We start from the raw sequence: 23,857 nt of genomic DNA, 5'->3' as shown, positions 1-23,857 counted from the left end.
TGTGGGATTTAGTTTATAAAACAAACAATTGAAAAACAGCAGTTCATTTTCCATAAAGTAGAGCTAAGGTGTGAAATGTGTTTAATAGACTTGTTTCAAAGCTTTACAACATACAGTTATGACAGTAAGGCCATTGTCAACAACTCTGGGTGGCACTATAATAATTATATTGGAACCCAGTAACCGGTAGCTAAGTTTACAGAATATCCTATAAGGCAAAAATGCTTGTTATAGATACACCTGTTTAACTGGACACTAACTTTAGGAAGAATTGCACTCCATTCTTGGTCATGATATTGACCATCCCTTAGGCAGTGCTGCAATATAAAGAAATGTTCACCGCAATTCTTAATCATGACAACTACAATAATAATACAAAATGTGAAAATTAACATTTCAAATCTGGAATTAGAGCCTGGTTTTTTGGGCTTGCAAATATAAAGCCATACCTACACAAAAAACTAGGTTGTAAACAATTGGATGCCGCATAAAAAAAACAGCCACTATAGTTTACGACTTTCTGTAACATAACAACCCTCTGTTGGTACAAGAACATCACTTACTGCTTTCCATGATGTTACTGGTATCAAACTCAGTAATACATTCTTGTATCCTAGTATGACGTGAGGTCACCGTGGCTTTTAACTGGTTCCACCGGTCACAATAACTTTTGGACAGGTTGGTTATCTCCTTCGCAACTTTGACACCTAGTTGAAGTTGAGATCGCTGTGATCCCATAATAGCCTCCAGTGGATAAATGTCTGCTTCAAAATGCTTGTAATAATTAAAAGAACTTCATCAAAAAGATCAAATTTCATTTCATTTGCTCCTTAAAAGTGGTACGTGTGTAACATTTCACTTTTGAATGAAAACGTGTAAACACTCAGTCTCATCATAGTTATCATAACGGTAATATGTTACATCCTACAATTGTTAAAGTAGCAAAATGTCACAATCACCCAGCCCTAGACTCAAGTCTAGTGTAGAGGCCATAAGCAACCTAGCCTATGAGCAAATTTACTCAACGCCCATGAGGTTGACCAGTAATGTGCCTGTGGCTGGAAGGCACATATTGCCAGAGTGTCAATTTATTCCATCCCATTCTGGAGAGTAATGCTAGAATACGCTATTCTGTAGAATAATACTGACCTCAATACAGTCTGGCACGACTATACCCCTAGTCTATAGTGCAGTCCAGGCACAACCAAAACGGTAATTATTAAACAACCCTGTAATGTATATAAGTTATGATATTTATAGCAATGATATCAGTTGTTTACTTATTGCTTTCTTCCTACAACTACAGTTTCAGGTTTGCTCTTTTACACTGAAAGTTTTTTTAGATCTAGAATGTAATACTAGTTGTTAATAAAACAGCAAGTGATGTAAACATGTACAAGGTCACTATGACATGATGTGAAGATTGTCCAGTTGAGAATTGTTCGCATTACAATGATTTTAACATTAATACTGTTATCATATAACAGAGAGGTATTAAAAAATAATGTGTGAATATGTACAGAAAATGATCTTTATTTGAATTGAAAAAAAAATTGTTGTTCTTATCTGAAATGAATGATGTTGAGTGACGAGGAAAATATGTGACAGGTATTACATCATGGTATGTAACTATTGAGATTGTCTCCTCTATGGTAAGGAAGAAACAACACCATAACAATTATGTTGTACAGATACCACATGCACACATACAATGTATTGAGGAAGACCAACTCTAGCTACCTTACTATAGATGTATTAAGTAGGACCCCAATGGTTTTACTGAACAATAAAGGTGACTCATACAGTATATTACAGAACTTTGTCACAGGTTAATGATCTATTAGAATAAGTGCATATTCTATACTGAGGTGGTTGCACAAAGCTCTACATATGAATGGGCTTCATCAATACATTGTACACAGATAATTTATTTCTAGACTGCGAACAGCATTACGAACACAGAGACCCTCACTTTGTCAATGACTTCGCGGAACATTTTAATATGATTCAACAAGCTGAGGTTATGATCCTGCAACAATTGAATTCTCTTCTGTAGACTCTGCTTAGCGCTTTCTGAACTTGGCTCTTGATCATGTGACCTGTTCTCTACTGGTGGGTGTGACAGGTCTTCACTTGGACTAGGAAGTAGGGGCTGGATAGGTGGCATAAGATGAGAATTAGCAGCTGTCCTGTATGTAGTAGTGGCTGGTACTGGTAGAGAACTGGATTTGTTCTTTACTTCAACCTCAGCAGGAAGGCTACATTGATATAAACACAAGAGAACCATTAACCAAACATGAAATGTCTACAGCAGGAACAGAAAGTGTTGACAATTTGGTTTTAGGTCGTAATAACCCAAATTCTATACCAGAAGATTTATAGTTCATTCTGTTATGTTATTGCTCACATCATACTCAAACTGAATACCGTACCGCTTAGTAAGAGTAAATATTAAAAAATTTGCAAAAATATTTTTGTGATCTTAAACACATAATCCTGTCTACACAACATTTAGTACCTTTACTGACTTACTTTTTGCTATTTTCTAACACTTCATATGAAGCAGCAAATCTTTTGGGTTTGGGTTTCACCTGTAATTAAACACATTATACACATTACATATCTGCTGTATATACACTTATAGAATTTTGTGTGGGTGAGATCAAAGGAAAAAGTGTACTTTAAAGTTCATAAAGTACACTTTAGAGCAAACAGTGCTTTATAGCCCACAAAGAGTGCTATATTGCACCGCAAAAAGTGCTTTAATTGTACAATAAAGCACTCAATAAAACACTCTTTGTGGGCAATAAAGCACAGTTCTGGTGCAGACTAATAGCCCATGGCGCTCAAGCCAGTACGATTAATCACCCAAGCCGGTGCAGGCTGACAGCCCTCGCAGCACTGAGTGATCAATCACCCCAGCCAATACGAGTTCTCCCACTGGATTGCTTCTATAGACATATCCAAATACTTCGATGATGGGTGGGAGAAGATAACGTTGCTGTTACATTTGTTACTGTAAACAGACAAGTCCTGGAGATATCACGGAAATACTTCACCATGTGTCACAATAGAATTGATTGTGGGTTGTGACTAAAACCTGCCAAAATACGTGATGAACATCTACCATGCGAAACTATGGTGAACAACACGTCAGTTACTTTGTTAAACTAGTTTGTGTGTATTCAGGCTGCTAATAATTTGAGCAATGCGTGTTACTTATGAGTACTAGTGTATAGCTGCAAGCTACAACTAGAAAGTTCCATAAATCAGTTAAAGCATTGCTGCGAGTGCTATACAAAAAACAAAGCACAGTTTGAATAACAGAAAGTTCGGATAATTGTGGTCGGATAATAGAGGACCACTGTATAGAGAACAATACTGATGGAACAATGGATATATAGAGTCCAGTCTTCCTGCAACACAAGCTTCTTTCTTTTAACTCTATTCCTAATTTAAACAATTGTGCAGTACTAATTGCCTTAGTTACAACATCATCATTAATGCAAGTCTACACACCTCACGTGAATGACCATGACTTGGACCAGGTAATCTACAAATGAGCAACAAGAACAATATCAATATTAATCATGATGGGTTCTCTACTGACCTGTTGTGAGCAGCTAGTGGAGTTGAGGTTGTCCCTGGCACACTCCATGAATCAATGGAACCTTGTGAAGAACTGTGAACCAACAACAATATTAGTATAATTCTGTGTGTCTTTCAACACATCAAACAGTTAGTGTTCCACTGATAATTGGATCGACATCAAATTGGAGCCACTCACACCAAATTTTTATCGTCATAATGATGCTACTCTAGCGAAACTTTGGAGCATGACAGGCTGGAAAAGTGTTGAACATGATTTGTTTTGTTAAACATTGAGTAACTGCAACTTATCACGTTTGCATGACACTAGATCAAGATACTCTAATAGAACAGTCACCGCAAATACATAGCTAACTTGGAATGTATTCACTTTGTTGTAAAACACTAGTGTAAATAAACAAACAAACAAATCATTACCGGTATTCGCATCAGTAATATTCACTACTGGGAATTGGTATCGGATTAGCAGGTATTTTGTGTATCAATGGAGCACTACAAACAGTTAGGTTGTACAAGCATGTACGCACATTGTCTAAGTGTTTAAGGCACTATATCCAACAGTAGTACCTTAAAGTAAGTATATATAGCTTTGTGCTTTATCAAATTTATACTACTTTTTGTAAACAGTGGCCATTTTTAATAAATTGTACTAATCGACTCCACAACCCAAATGACAAATCTATTATTTATGGTAACATGTAGTGCCGCGCAACAAATTTGTGGAAAGCAGAATGTGTTTGGTTTTTTTTTCTTCCATATGCACTTTATTTCCCAATTATCAATGAGGATATTCACCTTCTATTACTGTATGATCCATAAGATTCAGTACGCTTTCTTCTGGCAGATGGTGACATAGAGGAGAGACTCTTGAAAGATGACTTTCTTATCAGGCCAACTTTGTGCTTCAACAGCTTTACAACTCCCTTAACATTATCTGGAGCTCTTGACTACAATGTAAAAGAAACACAGTTAACAGTGAGAAAATTGTATAGCAACAAAAATCTACAGTTTTGAGAGCAAAGGAGCTGATGCTGTGCATTTATGTGCAAACATGCATGAAAGAGAATAGGTGAACAATCACTGGAGTAGTACACCACACTGATAACTCACATTGTTGAGACAGTATTCATGAACAGAGTGAGCCAGTGTGTGTCCTTTAGATGTCTTACGAGACCAGAAACATTCCTGTAAAGACAGAGCAGTTCTGGCTATGAACATTTAAGGAATTTCTAAATACAGAAAACACACACACACACACACCCACGCACGCACGCACGCACGCACACACAGACACACACACACACACACAGAGACTCAGATACACACAGACACAGACACACACAGACAGACAGACAGACAGACAGACACACACAAGAAACTACCACACGTTTTCAATACATAATGCTCAAATTGTACAACTGAACTCCCATATCAAGTGACGTATCACAAATGATCAAACAAAATTTGATCGTCCTAATATCCAAACCTTACTACATAGATATATGTAGCTGCACAAACATAGCAATAATTTTATTATTTATATACTTATGGCTGTTCCACTGTTTCTGCACAATGTTTGCTCACCTGACAAATGTTATAGTTGAAACACTGCAAACAACGATATCTGTAACAAAAAAAAATCATAAAGAATAATACTACAATAGCTAGAGTATCACTGTCATGCAGTTAACATTTAACATACCTAAATCCCTTGATAGGGTTGACTCTACATATTGAGCACTTGACATTGTGTTCCACTGACAAAAAAGGAAAACACACAATGATTACTATCCAGATCAGAAAAGAACAAGAAATAAAATTTCTTGCCATACAAAATTAATACATTGTATGCGTGTGCACGTGTACAGTATGTGCTTTTTGACTACACAAGTATAATATGATATTGGAATTCAACATAGCTGCTAAGTATGTTTTATCTTACCTTCCTCTGCAGCAGACAGTCTGTGTAGTACTGGTAGCCATCCTAGAGTCTTTGGTTCCTCATTGATCCACTGTAGGAACTGGTTGATGTGAATGAAGTGTGGATTATCAGCCTGTAGAAATGTATAGCATAGTTGATCAGCCGTAAACGTTGATATGAAATAATTACCCTATAGACAAATATACGTATTACATGCAAACACATATAGACACACATCACACATAAGACAGAAACACACACACACACACACCCATATGTCATACGTTACCTTGTTGAAACACTCTGCTGCACTATTACTGGCACTTTGTGGGGAACAAAACTCATGTTCGTTGACACTCTCTGGCAACTGTGGTTAAGGTACAAATTTACAATGTATGTACAAAAGTTAATATTCTACACCAAACCAACTCAAAAGCTTAACAACAGATTATACAAGATATGAAATTACACTCTCTTACTTTAATAAGTTGTTGTAGCAGTTGATTTAGTGTTGGATAATCAGCATAATGGTTCTCATTACATATCAGCTGGAACAATTCTGTAAGAGTAATTAAAACAACGTGATGAAGAGGACCAAGTAGAATAGTACTCTTCTATTTTGAAAATACTGTGAAATTCTAATAGTAAGGTAGTAAGGGCAACACGTATTTAGACTAACACAAATCAAACCATAGATAAGTGTCTTAAGTATCAAGATGTCACAGTACTTTTGTTAAGGATTTCTACAGAATACTCAAATACTTACGTCGGTTCTTCTCATCCAGTTTAGCAGAAGTCATCACCACCACCAGACACTGGTAGGCCATTACAGGAACTTTACCAGTGTGATTACTACGGAGGTAACAGGAGGAACAATTACACACATTATAGTAATGGAAGCTTTGCAGTGCAACACAAAATATAACCACAAAAAGATAATAGATCACTTACACTATACTGAAACCAGATTGCTAGCAGTCAAATTAAAAAGATAATTACACCATAGTATCATACACAGTGTAATCTGAACACAGTTTTTAATACTAAAGAAGTCATTATATTGTCAAGGAGAAAACTGCTTTGTTAACAAACTGTACGTCTCTTTAACGCCTAATATAATAAGCATTGAAATCACTATAAGTACTAACAGACAATTTCTCTACCACTTACACATCAAAAATATCCATGGTCCAGCTGGTTAACAGGTCAACTGATCTGGTAACATTTAACACCTCACCACTACACTCTCTCTCAGCAAACTGGAACATGCTATTGGTGACCGCACACATCTCTGACCACGTTATCATCCTTGTGAGGTCTGGACGAATCAGCAGGTCATGTTTGATGAACGCATCGAGAGCATGTTGTAGTCGAACCATGTTTACTACAAGTCACACACACAATGTACACATGAACAAACACATTTCAGAATGTATTACATTTATACACTTTCTGTATATCACTCAACAAGTCATTGACTTACGTTGTATTTTCTTCTGGATGCTTCTCAGTTTCAGGGCAATGCGATAAGAGGAAAATTTGATGTTACGATATCTGTTCTGAATGGCCTGGTAGACTGCTGTCAGCTCCGGATGCTCCCACTGCATAGAGTTCTCATTACGACTGTAAGATAGCAAATACTAAACCAATTGTTACATGCATTGCATATGTACAATAATTTAGTGGTATGCCGAAGTGTAGCTAAGTGCATGAATGTGTAACTAAACTATATAGATCCCTGGAACCTTTGTATAAAAGTTAGCCTTTGGTTTGTGGCCTATGGCTGCTGTATGGAGGATATTGAGTAAGGCAGCCAGTTCTCTACAAAGGCCAAATATTCCTGGCCTGCTTTAGACAGGTTCCATTGTAGTTCATTCTTTGCAAGTTTCTATAACAATCGCACAAATGCAATAAATTGCACCAGACATATAAGGCTATATAATTGTACCACAGAATTTATACACCTTTACAAAAAAGCCAATGTATCATAAATGCATTGCTTAGTTTTCAACTATGTTCTGCTTACACAGTTCAGCAGATGGAGAATGATAGCCTACTGAGTTATGGTACAAACATTTCTTTTCATCGATAGTGCAGTTATCAATGGCTTTACACGTTATTTGAATAAAGCAGAAATGTCAATGACACAAAGGAAGACAATGGTAATCGTATGATGAGTGTAATCTATCTACTGCAGTATGCCAAAAGGTGCGTACCTGTTGGAAATGGTGTCTAATATTAAAAGTGCAAGCTTGTAAGCCTTAGTAGTTATCGAGTTACACTCATCTGAAGTCATCAGTTAATGTCAGTAAGTAGAAAATTTCACAAAAAAATTAAACAAATGTTGTAGCAACACACTGAAAATGTTTCGGATAACACTAAAGACATTATTGGGCTTGACTATACCAATACTGCCAAGGAGCTGTTAAGGTACTTATTCCAAGACTGATTTTAGTCACTATTACTTTCATGGGAGGATACAAATCATCATGATCTATACAATACAGCACTACTGTACCGTATGAAAGTAGAAGACGTCTGTTTCTAGAAATACTTGGGAGCAAAATCAATAGAAAAAAGGCCTTTGACTTCTAGCATTCAAGACTCCTCCAAATGTATGTACTAATAGTACTGAGGAATCCTTCCAAAAAATCTGTTCAATTTAGAGTATATAAATCATTCAACATCAATAAGAAAGGCTTAGATTTATATAGGTCACCATGGTAACTTTGATTGTGGGATTTAGTTTACAACACTACTGTACTGTTTGATGGTTGAAGAAGACTCTTGTAACCACTGAGAAATAAAATAAAATTAACAGAAAGAATAACAATGTCTTTGACTTCTAGCATTCAAGACTCCTCCAAAAGTATGTACTAATTGTACATGAGGAATCCTTCCAAAAAATCTGTTCTATTTAGAGTAAATTATTGCATAGCAAATAAGTAAGGCTTAGCTTTATATATGTCACCATGGTAACTTTGATTGTGGGATTTAGTTTATAAAACAAACAATTGAAAAACAACAGTTTATTTTCCATAAAGTAAAGCTAAGGCATGAAACGTGTTTAATAGATTTGTTTCAAAGCTGTACAACGTACAGTTATGACAATGAGACATCAGTGTTATTGTCAACAACCCTGGGTGGCACCATTGGAACACAGTAACAATTAGCTAAGTTTACAGAATATCCTATAAGGTTACACTAAACAAAAAGGCTTGTTATAGATACACATGTTTAACTGGACACTCACTTTAGGAAGAATTGTACTCCATTCTTTGATCTTGACCTAGACCATCCCTTAGGCAGTGCTGCAATATAAAGAAAATTTCACTAAAATTCTAGTAATATGACAACCACACTAAGAATGTAAAATGTGAAAATTAACATTTCAATTCTGCAAATAGAGCCTGCTGGCTTTTGGGTTTAAAGATATAAGAATGAGTAATACCATAATAACTGTGAAAAAAAATGAATTGTAAAAAAAAAAAAAAATGTATGTCGCTTTAAAAAATAAACAGTCATAAAGTTCAAGATTTCTGTAACATAACTGGCTTCTGTTGGTGATCGTTTTTCTTTGAGCTCACATTAACACTTTGTTGATGATAACTACCACTATACAACCTTTTGAAGTATGGCTTCAGTGAAATATTAACATACAAGAACATCACTTACTGCTGTCCATGATGTTACTGGTGTCAAACTCAGTAATACACTCTTGTATCCTTGTATGACGTGAGGCCACCGTGGCTTTTAACTGGTTCCACCGGTCGCAATAGCTTTTGGACAGGTCGGTCATCTCCTTGGCAACTTTGACACCTAGTTGAAGTTGACGTCGCTGTGATCCCATAATAGCCTCCAGCAGTTCACCCAGTGGATTAATGTCTGCTTCAAATGCCTGTAAGAATTGAAAGAGCTTTATTGAAAATTCAAGTATATTTTATTTACTCCTTAAAAGTGATCTTGTACAACATTTCACTTTCAAAATGTTGTTATGTGTTCCCATTAGGGCTGAGCGATACTACTGTTTTAGCGATATATCGCGATATTTTGAAAATATCGATATCGCGATATTTTGTTATTAACTATCGTGATACCATGCCTGTACATTACTGTCATTTGTTATGCAGTACTTGGCTAAGAATCCTTGTAAGTGATAAAGTCCACCCACCTGGTTTTCCCTGCAGAGAGGTGTGAACACCACAACATAACCTCAAAGCATGTGTTACAATAACTGTTACTGTAAACAAGAATGATAGTGGCTAGTTTACTATCACCTATAAGGACTTCCTGCAGGAATGCCGAGCAATACAGTATGTAGCAGCAACTATGATTGTCTTATTCATAAGTATCGTGAACTATTCAGTATCGTGAATAGTGGCTTTAGTATCGATCGTGATACTGAAATGGCAGTATCGCTCAGCCCTAGTTCCTATTACAAAACTTATCCATACATCACTCACTTGTTGTGCTCCCAGTTCATCTCTAAGTGTTAGTAGTGATTTACAGTTTGTGATGTCTTCAAAACAACCAAATGACACTTCAGCTTCAGTCAACCTCTGACCCAGTGTGGTACACAGTATCTAATGACACAAGTACAATAGATTAAATGCATACGGAAGACACATTTATTAACAGTGATTGCACTATTAAGTCCCTAATATTGTCCTAATAGAACAATCATTGTTAATGGTTATACTGTTTGTGTAGAGTTCATTAAATGTGAATAATGAATAACAATATAACTTTATGCAGTCGTGAATTAAAAAATCACACAATTTTAAAGCAAATATTAGAAATCCCTGATTTCCTGTTAGTTTAAATATTAATGGGATGATTACACTGCTGATCTTTAAGAAGTCCAGGTCCCCATTGTATTCTGACAAACAACAAACTGATTTTAATACCTCTATGGGGTAGGGGGTACTTCTATGTACAATGTGTCTATACCATGTTTAATAATAACACACAGATGGTAGTACCTGACATTGCTTCATTTCAGGGTAAAGATTATCTAGTAGTCCACCCCAATCCTGACATTGTGATAATAATTGTTGCCATCGTCGCTCCACACACAAGTATTGTTGTGTGATCTGCTGCATCACATGATGCTCCTGCTCGTCTTCTCCCATCCAGTCCACATCATTCACCAACCTCTTACCAGCTACGATGATCAACTCTATCTTGGGGACCTGTTCCTCTACCTCCTGCCAGAAGGCCTGCATGTTGGTGAACACAGTTATCAATAACATTAACAATATAGATCAGATTATGGGAGTTAGTAGGTCATGACAGGATACCAACTACAGCAGCACTAAAGTCACTTAATTTTGTAAATATCTCTATGTGTGTTCCAATTGAAATACTGCCACATGTTAACAAATTTGAGATACTAGAGATCACCATTATAGTTGCTCTGATTTTCACAGTCTCAACATAAACATATTCTTAGGATTACAATGATCTTGATCAGTTCAAAGGTCTCCAAAAGATGTATGACCTTTTCCAAAAAATAAAAATAAAAATGTGTTTTGCAAAACTAAGAACAGATTATCATAGTGGATGTCACATTAGATTGTGGGTTTTAGTAGATAAATTACAAGGCACCTAAAATCACTAGTGTGATATTGGAATGATGTTCATGGCTGAAATAATTTTTTTTTGTTTTTATAAACTAATGCACTGAACTATTCAAACACATACAAAGTACAAACACAGATATACAGATGTATACTACACAGGTGGACAGACAGACGGACACACCTTATGTATAAGGTACTGGGTCTGCACTTGTGAGAAGTCACTGCCAATTTCCTTCTGTTGGCTCATGTGATCTTCAGCTTGTTTCAGCCATGCTACACAATTAGCTAACTTCTCAACAATGTCTTGTTTCTCCACCAGAACTACTTCAACTGCTTCCTGTCTGCATGTGATGAAGAGTACAATAATATACAGTGTAAAGACATATTCAAGAGCGTATAGAAATACCTGAGCTACCAAGCATTAAATTTTTTCATGGTACACACAACTACCTATACAGTGCAACTTATAACGTGGACACCTTGGAACTGACTAATAACAAAAGTTTTCAGTTTAGTTTATATGCACTAAGAGACCTTAACTAAGTCTGCAGGTGTCCTTACTAAACAGCACAGTCCACACTACTATTTACAATGCAGAAATTTGGTGAATCCATATTATAACATCATTGTAAAATTCTTTATGAAGCACATAACCATTCCATTATGCAGAAGGATTTTAATATAATATATGTTTGAATATATATATATATATATTTTTACATACAATTAAGCCAGAAAAAATTTGTAATGTGGCATTAAACAGTGACTTAGAAGCCATTCTGAATGTAGAACTATACACAGTTTGACATGTCTAAAATCAATACATGGCATAATAGAAGGACACACAAAAGGTGGTCAATATCAACAGGGTCTGCTAGTACACACCTTTGAACTGTCAAGTGTTTCAGTCTCTGCCATTTGCGGTTCACCACCTCCATGTGTTCTTGGATGGCTTCTTGGTTTATATGACCTCCTCCAGTGCCAGCGATCAGCTCCAGTGCTCTCTGCTTGACAGTAATTAATGTATCTTCTTGAGTGTCTATCTCCAGCCTCATCTCCTATAGTGACAAGGACATAGTCAGTCAGTCAGTCAGTCAGTCAGTCAGTCAGTCACACTGAGATACACAAACAGACTACACACTTTCAGTTGTTCCATTTCTTTCTTTACAGACTTCATGTCACTCTTAGCCAGAGGCAAGAACTGGTCAGTCTTCAACAGCCACTCATTCAGCCAATGAAGACACTGTTTGTGCACCTCATAGAAGACTTGCCAACGTAGCCACAGTGCACTGAATATCGGCTTGACCTCCAGGAACCTTTAGTGGATAGAACAGCAAGTAAAAAGAGCAAACCACAAAACTGAGTGAGCATGTATGTACAAGTAGTACTAAAAATGACATGTTTGTATGGGAATTCTTATAAACATTAATGGCAGAAAAAGTAAACAATTTTAATCTATCCAATATGACTAAAGTTAAATATTCCAGTACGAGATCTTTTATTGTATAATATGCACTCAACATAATAGGCTGTTAGTATTGCAACTCTTGTACAGCAAGCAATGGCACATTTATTAAGGCTATATGCATGAATGGTGTGTACACTTCATTGAAATTCTGACTCACTTTTCTTCAAATGTGTCCCAGTCTTCCTGTAGTAGGCGCATTTGACTCTCCAGGTAAGCATTAGTGGTGGCAGAGTTGATGTCTAGTAGACCACGAGTTAGTTTCTGTAACTCAGTCAGCTGACCAGAATAATGCATCATCTCCTCTGAGAGACGCTACACCATAAAATGGATAATAACATTGTGAATAACATCACTCTCACCATTTTGATCTACGCACACTGAATTACACAATATGCGCACACACACACACACACACCACACACACACACACACACACACACACACACACACACACACACACACACACACACACACACACACACACACACACAAACACACACACACACACACACACACACACACACCTTATATTTCTTCATTTCACTATCAATATCCATCAGAGACATCATGGCACCAAGATGTTCAAATGGAGGATTACAGTAAGAGTTAGCCTCAGTCAAGAAGGTCACCAGTCCAGTACGTAACGTCTCAAAATATCTCCACTTCTCCAGCAGTGCATTAAGTATCCTCTTCTTAGCACACAGCACACACCAAGTACTCTTCCAAAGAGCAAACAACTTGATGATGGATGCTGGTAACTTGTAACTGTAGAGATAGGGAAGAATGTAACTCTACTATGTAAACATTTGTACGTGTTATGTAAGTGCTTATTTGTGACATAATATTTTTGAATGGTTAATACAGTGGAACCTGTGGTACGATCACCTGGATTAAGCGGTCACCTTTGCATAACAACCATGGTCACGAGGTCCCAAATAATTTCCCATACAAATGTATGTATTGTGGTCTGCATTAAGCGGTCACCTGTCTAACGTGTCGCGTATAACGGCCAACCAAGAATTCGCCTATGAATCACTGTATGCATAACTTTATCCTTCGTAATGTGCAATTATCACACTTCCTGCTTTTCAATGAATGCTATATAAACTATCAGGCTTCACTGCTTAAACATATTCAATAGCTATAACCAACATTCATAGCAAGCTCACCTTTCCCTTTCTGCATAAAGACTAGTAAAATTATTACTGTATTGCGGTTGGCACGAGCCTCTTTATAATAATTACTCATTTATAACGGTCATAGCCACTAAAATGCTGCTGACCACCTTATACAGGTTTTCTCTATAACAGCCACCTGTATATAAAGGCCAGATATATCTGGTCCCAAGGTGACCATTATAGACAGGTTCCACTGTACAAATCAAGTAAAGCTTAGTGACCACTTGATGCTAACTTGTTAAGTGTCAAACACAGCTTTAGGGGTTAAAAGATCAGCCTCCACTAGGGACAATCTTGTTATTAAAACAGTGTATGTTGATGTCATACATTAGATATTTTATTGTGACCCTATTGTAGTGATTCTGCCATAATAATGTAGTATTTATTAAATAATGAGGTGCCATTTGTGTTACACAAAACCCATGCAAGCATCCCTTATTGAAGATAAATAGCACATGTTATATTTATTACAACTCACGATGTTCTATAGTGTCCTGGTAGTGTAGCAGATTTGTTACTAGACCTGATGGTGATCATTTCAGAATGGTTGGTAGACTGACTGATGGTTGATGATCGATGATGATGTAACTTGTCAATATCATGTGATACCGGACGGACGGCATCAATGTAGTCGTAACTCTTAGATGAAGGATGCTTCCTTCTTGATGCTTGTTTGCTGGCATTTTTGACTTGTTTTAGAATAGCACCAGCAACTTTCATCTTGTATTCCAGACACTATTGAAAGACCAAATATGTAATAAGACACAAAAATACAAAAAACAAGTATATATGGGCATCTAAGACTTTGCCTTAGGAATAGCAATTCCACATACAAACACACAACATCAACCTAACACACACACACCACTTACTCTTAGTTGAGATAACTGTATTCTCAGCTGGTGGGTGTGTCCCATGATCATGTGATCTGGTTTCAGTTCCTCCTGTACATTAACAATCAGACTGATCAGTTCATGTGATGTGTGGGGTGTGTCACCGGTGACATCATTAGATAACAAACTAGGTAGACTACGACTGTTAACACCTCCTGATGGTATACACTACAGGGTGGAACAATAAAGTACAAACACATATAGCATGAATACAAGTTTTTTTTTCTTCACATAAACACAATTATAGCAACCAAACATGAACATCGTATGCTTTGAAAAGTATTTCATAGTCAGGAAACTAGCTAATGGTCTAACTTGGGCTAGCATGAATACATACATTTTAAGACCTTGAAATAAAGACACCTTTCTTAATAGAAATACTTCAGTATATTCTAAGTATGTGGATTAGAAGATTCAATTGCATTGCACAATTGGGTATGGGATATTATGATAAAGGCATGACTACAGCATTGTTATATGTACATGGGCAATTTGCAATTTCATCCCAAACAAAGAAGTTTCCAGGCAGGAGATACTACGTACATACCAGGTGTACAGTCTATTTGTGATATAATAATCCATTATATTGTCGTACCTAACCATACAACTCTACTCACCATACTACACACATCATCCCATTGTTGTAAGGTGGTGTTGACTTTTGTCTCAAACTGGTTTAGTTCCTCTTGTGGAGCTGGTAACTTCAATATCTCATTAGCAAGATTCTGTACTGACTTCACTCTGTGTTGTTTAGCCCCAATTAGCTGACAATTAGCCTGACAAAAAGAAAACAGATTAGTAAAATAAATGATTTTATTAACACATACATATAACAGTAATCATGCATTAGAGTATAGTAGGATATATCAATATGTTTTGGACTACTAAAACATCCCCACATTAACAAATCTGACAGCTTTCAATCCTTCAATTCTAAGCATGTATACATGTATGTAAAGTAACACTACACACACCTGTAATCTTGTTAGTTCTTCAGGGTTGGGTAAGGTATTATTGGCATCTTCTGTTCTGGAAAGTGACTTGCCGGAGGATTTCAGTAGATGTCTTGTGTCAGTCAACCACAACCTGAAATCATGCCACTTGTGGTAGAACTGTTTGAGTAGAGCTAGTCTTGAATACAATGTTGTCTCTATCATGTGTAAATCCTCCGTGTGTGATAGTAGCATCCCATTGAGATGACTAACCTGTAGATATGTAGAAAGTATTCCTAGTAAGCTTATGTGTATATGAACGTAGCTTCAGGAATGTTTGTGTGAACTAAACTTCCACAGTTTTTAAAAATGTAATTCATGGTTTTCGTTTTGTCTGTTGAAAGTGGATGGCTAAATAGATTATAGAGAAGTTGTGAAAAATAATCTTGTGAACAGTTTATACGAATTTTTGCTCACATAAACGTTTCCTGATTAATGATGTCAAAACGACACAGTCGATTGTAATTTCAAAGCACTAAGGCTCCCTTTTGCACTAATACTGAATTACTTGTTGAGAATATCTCAATTTGAACATTGTTAATTCATAACAGATTTAACTAACAATAATGAGATGAGCTAGTACAAATATACAGTACGAGTCAAGACAAAGTTAACGTAGTCGTAGCCGTACTACGGTTGTAGTATGAAATTTTTATGATATTACTACAGTACGGGAGTAGCCGTACTACACAGTAATACACTTCGTAGTACAGCATGGTTCTATGTCTAACTACAATAGTATTACCACGTATAGATTTTGTCTCTAGCTATTTGAATTTATTTGTAGTATAATCATATGTATCAAGTTAACATTTTTATACCTTCTCTATTCTATAGAAAGACTGAAAAGTTGACTATCTGCAGGCATAGTCAGTTGCAGTAGACAAGTGTCACGGTGTTAGGACTCTACATTGAAGTAACTCTTCACGACTTCAGTTCAAGACACTTCTGCTGTGTTGACAGTTAGTGTTCAGTGCTTTAATACAGTAGTTGCAGCATTTTACATTTCAGATTGGTTACTGATCGAGTGAAGGCATTGGGGCATTAGCTATCTTCCACAGAAGTACGATGAAACTGAATCAGTTAAAGCAGGCCACAACATTTAGCTCTAAGCTAACTAAATAGCTTCTATTTTATTAACCATCATGAAATTATAATTATCACTATTATGAAAGTGTTTGATTCATCTAGTAGCTAGCTAATAGCTTACCCGAGATAGTTTCCTGGTGTCATCGCTGTGGTGTGTTAGGTACAAACTGTCCTTGTTACTGTTTGCCTTGCATGCACCAACCAGTAATCCTGGGAGATACTCGTGACTGATTGCTTGTCGGTTGCTAGCTACCTAATTGCACGCATGTAACTGCATACTGGAATGATTTCACATACTACAATAATTCCACGTACTGAAATAATATTTGTGCGTGCTGCAATTTGTGTGAACTAGTAGTAGTAGCCATGAAGTGTCTGAGCAGCGCAAGGACTCTGAATGGCTGCGTGTGCCATTACAAAGCCCTCAAGCTTTCAGCAAAATAAGAAGGTGTGTGTACTGTAAGTACAGCTTTGTGGTGTAGCTACCACCTGCACAGCAGCTAAATTTGTTAATTCTTTTGCAGAGAAGTACGTGTTGATATGTTGACCTAAGGACAATAGTGTGAGTACACATTCCATGGCTGAAGTATCTGAACCCTTGGACAATAGTACTGGGTTTCCCATCATTGGCTCACTGGCCAAAGCAATGGTCAGCAAGCAGTAGTATGAAGAGGCAAAAGTTGTGGGAGTACAGTAGGTACGTACGAGGTCAAAATTACTAAGTAACGTGTTACGTAGCTAGCAAAGTGAATGCTAGAAGTAATGGTTTATTCAATTCTCCAGGAAGTAGACAGAGTATCTTGAACCTTCAGGGAAACTTTCTGAAGAGTAACTATATACCATTTGAAGGTACCAATAATTCTCTCTATTGTTAATTTCTGTAACAACATTTTCACAAGACAAACAAGCTGCAAGAAAAGAATATACAGAAGAGGGAGGGACAGGAAAATAAATAAAAGAAATACCAGAAATGGGGGAAGTAGATCTATATCCACTAGTTACAAGCAGAGAAAGTTAGCGAAGGCGGAATCAGAAGACATCAAAAAGATGTGAGTATTATTTTTGATAGCATTTTCAACCTTTACACATGTTTGTGATTACAAAGCAATGAAAACTCTGGAAAAGTAAAGAAGAAGGCTAAATTCATGTAAATATAGCTGTGGGCATTGTAAGGGTATATATAGCCTTTAACTCCTATAGCAAACAACAACAACAAAAAGGTGAAACTAAATGGTACATCCCCTTCACATAGCTACTTATGCATATGTCTGTTATCATATTATATTATATTTCTATTTAATAGATTATAACAAGACAAACTAAATTAGTGAGAAAAGTTAATATAAAAATGCATTGCTGCTAATTTTGTTTATTTAAGCATTTTCGAATATTTGTGTTTGACATGCATTCTGTGGTGAAGGGCCACATCATAGCATCTGGAAGTGGTGCAGACAGCACTAGTGATGGTACGTAGGATGAATATTACTGCCATAACTGTTTATAGAAAGAGAATATGATGTTATAGACCTCCATTGCCACCTCCACTAAATCTAGAAAGTGTCATGAAATCACCAACATGAAGTGACCTCCTTCCACTGCCTGGAAGTGTTGCCCAACCAATACCATGAAGTGACATCCTACCTCTGTTAGGAAGTGTCATTACACCACCACCAGTAGTACCATCAAACAATACTGATAAGTTGATACCAATTTGCTTGCCTGCACTTGACGCCAGGATGAAAGGTACAAAATAAAATAGTTTCTGGTCAGATTTCTACCCAACTGGAATTGGTACAAAGGAAATAAATCCTCACAATCAATCAGATATGGCAACGTAATTTATAATGTTTTCTATTCCTACTTGTTCAAAGATACCACATCAGCACTGGTACAGACTCAACATGAACATCTTGGGACAGTAGTGATATCACAACTTATTTCCCACTGAGTGGGTGTACTGGTGGAAACATTTTACTTATTAAACTAGAGTTATGTCTTGTTAATACTAAAATGACAAAAACATCTCATAATGAAAGCATAATAAATTTGTCAGGAGTGTGACAACAGAAGCGGTAAAGTTTGGCTACGCAAACACTTTGATTTACATCACACAACATAATTGTCTCAAATCCTACCTACTGTCACACAAACTTTAGTATAAATAACATCTTCTCCCAAAGCCGTACCATATCAAACAGAATACTGAATTTATACTACTACATTTTGAACAGCAATTCTGTTGATTGTTCTAACTGTTGCATTGATACTGCAAGAGTAATCATGAAGAACGTTATTGGATTTGCTACAGTGATGCTGTTGCTTACAGTGGTTGCTGCTGATAAACGTTGCCAAATCTGGCTGATCAGTGCAATCTATTGAAAACTACTTGTAGCTCAGCTATGCTATCTATCAATAGCTGTTGTAACCTCACCATCTTTCCATTGAGTGTGGCACCATCCAATGTCTACCAGATAAACACCAATTGTAGTAGTGTTTGTGGTGATCCTTTTGCTACCACACATGCATACTGTGATATGGACACTGATGATGGAGGATGGACCGTGGTACAGAGAAATAGAGCAGAAAGTGAAGTCAGTTTTGACAGGAACTGGACTGAATACGAAGAAGGATTTGGTGACCTCCAAACAGAATTCTGGTATGGACTAAAGAAGTTACACTGTTTAACAGAAAATGGTCTATGGGAGATGAGGGTAGATTATCAAGTCACTGCTGATGGACCCTTCTCTTTTATTCACTATACCCACTTCAGTGTAGGCAATTCTACTGAAGAATATCCACTGATGGTTGGAGGATACACTGGGACAGGTACTGATCAATTTGCTCCTCACAACATGATGAAATTCACAACCAGGGACAATGAAAATGATTCATGGCCACGTGGGAACTGTGCCGTGTTCTACAGTGCTGGATGGTGGTTTGGTGACCGCTGTCCCAATACCCAAATGAATCTCAATAAATCACCCCCTCATTTAGCAGAGAGTCTGGTATTTGCAGAAATGAAGATACATCCAAAACACTGCATCATGGCATGAGAATATTATGTTGTATGTCTCTATACTTTTGTTTTATGACATGACACAATATTAGCCATACTACATACACACAACACTGTACCATGCAATGCACATGAATTAGCCATTCATAGCATAATATGATTACAATAAATACGTGTTTCGTATTCTTTTAGAGGAGAGACAGGGTGTAGTGAAACCATAACTGCTCACAACAAGTATATTAAACTAAAGTCATTAGAAGGTTTTTACACCTCCAAACTTGATGCATGCATAACCTAATCCCTAGGATTAAAGTATTCTTCTACCTCTATTAGTATTTGAGGACAATTGGCTTAAGTCATAAGTTTCAGAACTTGGCTGTTATAAAAACACAGTACACTATTAATAGTTGAAGTGATTATCTCCTAGTCTGGTTTTCAGACATCTGAGAACACGTGTGTATGTATGTATGATGTCAGTAACCTTCGATGTGTAAAAGTAGCAGCATGCCACAGTAATTACCCTATTCCTTACTGTTTTCTACATTGTTGGTTGCCATTATGAAGAATTGCCTACATCACTTATTATCAACTATCCACAAGTGTGCAATGACATCACATTACCCAAAGGGATCCACCACAACAAGATAAACACATGTGCAACAAAAGATGATACAGAGTGCTTACAAAGTGATGCCACAGACAATGACACAGGCATTTATAATACTGCATTACACTTAGCGCGGTTTTGCAACCCGGTTTATGAAACCACGACATTCCGTTTATGGGCCGTGTTTAGACCACAATAATGAAGCGTAAAGTAGGGTTCTGTTAACGGGTGGTAGGGAAGAAAGGCAGTGGCGAATTAGCACAGTTGTGCTCTAGGGATGGTTTATGGCTTACACCAGCCGTGCATGAAGTGTTGAATTGGTCAATTCAATATAGTGTTTCTTTTATCCATTTATGCTTTAATTTGATACAATATCTAGTGGACACATTGAATATAGAAAACCGAACTGAACAGAGTCATGCTGGCACGGCATGACTCTGTTATAGCTGGTTATAGACATGTAGATAATATGGCAAGAGGATTAGCAAGTAATGCAGAGCTACTGGCTAGTAGTAGCTGGTGCAAGGGTCAGGTCAGTTGTCAAGCTGTGGATGTACAGGTTGAAGTCCTCTAACTAAGCCAAAGGAAATAACTCCAACCACTGAAGCTCTAGTCACAACATATTATAACACTACAATGACATTATAAAGGATTATAAACCCTGACAATCTTTGAGAAAGGTTAATGGAAATGAAAAGAAAGAACTATTTATTTGGAAACAGTGTGGAAACAGAAGCTGTAAAGCAAAATAATCAAACCTACTAAATGTCATACAACTATACTATACCTATACATAGCTTCTTCTCAAACAGAAGTGAGTATTGATTAAGACAATAAGTTTGCACTATCAACAGCTATGAGGACCATTATGAAAGTTGTATTAAGTAATAGTTAGACTTCAGACCACAGGTTCCTGAGCGAAGTGAAGGCACTACTACAGTGCCAGCGCTACCAATGCAAGTGCACACGCGTAGTAAATATGAAAAGGGTCTAAATAACTTAGACACCTCCAAAATCCACCAAATCTACCACAAAAGGGTCTAATAATACTATCACTAATGATGGTTATTGCTAATGAACGTTGTGTGACATATGTGACCAGCTGAGCGAAAACCAGCCATTCTTGCACATTTCTCAAATTTCATTTTATTGCTTCTCAGTTATCTACAGTGATGAAAAGGAGTGGACATCCAAACTTTCTTTAAGGTGAATAGTCTTGGAGTTATAGTAGGTAAACTATATTTCTACCACACCATACGTAAATAAGGCTGTACAGACACAACACTAAGATTCTATTACTCTCTATAAACAGGCAAATCTAATGAGGTATAGGCTTTATTGATTTGAGTTTTGTTTCAGTGCACACTGAAGCGATTACGTAGCACATATACGTATTTTTACCATAGTATATTTTATAGCAAAATACAAACTTTGTAAAACAGTTGGTTTTTGTTTTCCAGTATTCATACCTACGGCAGCACACAAGTAGAAAGGTGATAAATTATTAGAGCAAGCTATATATGTAGTACTGAGTAAATTTTGTGGTAGCAAAAGTATGCATTACTGGTGAAACACTATAACAATCTCCTCTCCACAGTTAACCACCTCATTTTTGGAATCAAATGACAAGTCTAATATGTACATAAGGCTATAGAGAGCAGTCTCAACAACATTCGACTGAATTAAACCATTTCTTCACAATAGTAGAGGTGGTCCCAAAAAGGAAGGTGTCTAACCATTACCATAGTGACAAGTGACATGAGCTAATGAAGCCAGACAACTTGTAAGAGCATCAATAGGAAGTCATAATTAAGTGTTACCACTTTTGGAAAGAATGTGATATCAGAAGGTAAGAAAAATGGCGAAGTGAAATTCCTAAGTTAAAGTACAACATATACAACTAATTGTAAACCTTCTAAATGTGATATGTGTTTACTATAAATTGCTTCATTCCCAAGCTATGGCACAAAAGGAGCAGTGAACTAGAATAAACAGCCAGCAAATTTGCAGCAATGAAGGAAGTTATAAAGCTTGTTTTATTAACACTGTCATTTACAATCATCACTGCTGATGAACGTTGCCAGAATCTGGTTTAACAGTGTAATATGGTGAAGACAACATGTACTCCAGCCATGGTAATCATCAAGAGTTGCTGTGACCTCACTAGCTTTCCATTGAGTGTTGCACCTTCTAATGTCTATGAGATAGATATTGATTGTTCTGATGTGTGTACAGACAACTTTGCTACTCAACATGTCTACTGTAACATGCACACCACTGATGGAGGATGGACTGTCATACAGAGAAATATGGTAGGGGGAGAAACAGATTTTGATTGGGTAGATTATGAAGAAGGATTGGAGACCTACAAAAAGATTTCTGGTATGGTCTGAAGAAGTTACACTGTATGACACGAAATGGGCAATGGGAACTGAGGGTAGATTTTCAGCGCACAACTGATGGTCCTTTCTTTTTCATTCACTACACTAACTTCAGTGTGGGTAACACTACTGCAGAATATCCATTGATGATTGGAGGATACACTGGGACAGGTGCTAACACATTTTCTCCACAAAACATGAGGAAGTTTTCTACTGGAGATAACGACAATGATTTTCTGAATGCAAATTGTGCATTAAACTTTGCTGCTGGCTGGTGGTACAGGGAAAGCTGTCGATCAGGTGATCTCAACCTCAACAGGCCAACTCCAATTTTAATAGGAAGTTTGGTGTTTACAGAGATGAAGATACGTCAAAAAAACTGCATAACAGCTTGAGTACATAGAAACTTACAGCTTCTAGTATGTAAACCATTCAATACAAAGTAGTGATCAACACACACACACACACACAACATATGTAGCTACGTATATAGAAATCGTATGTCTTTCTAACATATCATTTTGACATGGTGAATTAAGCTAATCGTTAATTGCAAGATTGGGGTTATCATAAGGGAGGAGAGGAGAATATGGGCTGAATTATCAAGCAAAAATGAATGGTACGCATGCATTAAGAGGAAGCCTGCAATGTCACAATACCAGGATCTTATTACCCGCATCATCTCTAGCAAACAAATTTATACATACAAATAGCCATATGAGAGAAAGATTACGTCAACAAGTTTCTCTCCCCTTGCAGTTTCTCAGAGCTACAAAAAGTACTCTAATAGTACAACCACCCTTGTAAACTGATAACTAACTGATGTGATAACGGAGATTCCACTATACACTACATACACTAACACTACACATACTTGACAATACATACTATATGGGATTATTGTATATACACCAATCACACAATCCAATGGTTTACCTGTTGCTCCAACATTTGATAGTTCTGAGCTTGACATGTGGTCAAGACCTCAACACTGACATGTCTGAATAAACACTGTACCATCTCTTGCAGTACAGCCTGTATCTTCTTGGACTGTTGGAGATGTTTCTGAAATAAGTTAACACCACTTGTAAAATAATAGCTTAATACGTATTATGTAAATC

At 36.8% G+C, this 23,857-nt stretch overlaps 1 protein-coding gene across 1 annotated transcript; it reads right to left on the bottom strand.

The window, feature by feature from the left end:
- Nucleotides 1-1,303: 1,303 nt before the first annotated feature.
- Nucleotides 1,304-23,796, bottom strand: LOC136247290 (dystrophin-like). The gene is made up of 29 exons (XM_066038908.1): nucleotides 23,673-23,796; nucleotides 15,626-15,856; nucleotides 15,269-15,427; nucleotides 14,631-14,819; nucleotides 14,237-14,493; nucleotides 13,105-13,345; nucleotides 12,738-12,892; nucleotides 12,254-12,428; nucleotides 11,998-12,170; nucleotides 11,294-11,453; nucleotides 10,513-10,749; nucleotides 9,994-10,113; nucleotides 9,206-9,428; nucleotides 8,784-8,841; nucleotides 7,014-7,153; nucleotides 6,701-6,914; nucleotides 6,297-6,382; nucleotides 6,010-6,089; nucleotides 5,820-5,897; nucleotides 5,552-5,663; nucleotides 5,312-5,366; nucleotides 5,194-5,233; nucleotides 4,720-4,794; nucleotides 4,405-4,556; nucleotides 3,611-3,682; nucleotides 3,520-3,553; nucleotides 2,533-2,591; nucleotides 1,973-2,258; nucleotides 1,304-1,647 (listed from the first exon to the last, which is right to left on the bottom strand). Exons 1-29 carry the CDS (start codon nucleotides 23,754-23,756, stop codon nucleotides 1,630-1,632), a joined length of 3,963 nt encoding a protein of 1,320 aa, XP_065894980.1. The 5' UTR covers nucleotides 23,757-23,796; the 3' UTR covers nucleotides 1,304-1,629.
- Nucleotides 23,797-23,857: the final 61 nt, after the last annotated feature.

This window comes from Dysidea avara, chromosome 2 (genome assembly GCF_963678975.1).
Source record: "Dysidea avara chromosome 2, odDysAvar1.4, whole genome shotgun sequence".
Lineage (NCBI taxonomy): Eukaryota > Metazoa > Porifera > Demospongiae > Dictyoceratida > Dysideidae > Dysidea > Dysidea avara.
This window is presented reverse-complemented; position numbering and strand designations above follow the sequence as displayed.

Coding starts and splice junctions, on each gene's coding strand:
- LOC136247290 (XM_066038908.1), bottom strand. CDS start 23,756: ATGGTACAGTGTTTATTCAGACATGTCAGTGTTGAGGTCTTGACCACA. Junction 14,820..15,268: donor GGGATGATGTGTGTAGTATG/GTGAGTAGAGTT, acceptor TCCACCCTGTAG/TGTATACCATCAGGAGGTGT. Junction 6,090..6,296: donor ACTGGATGAGAAGAACCGAC/GTAAGTATTTGA, acceptor TTACTCTTACAG/AATTGTTCCAGCTGATATGT.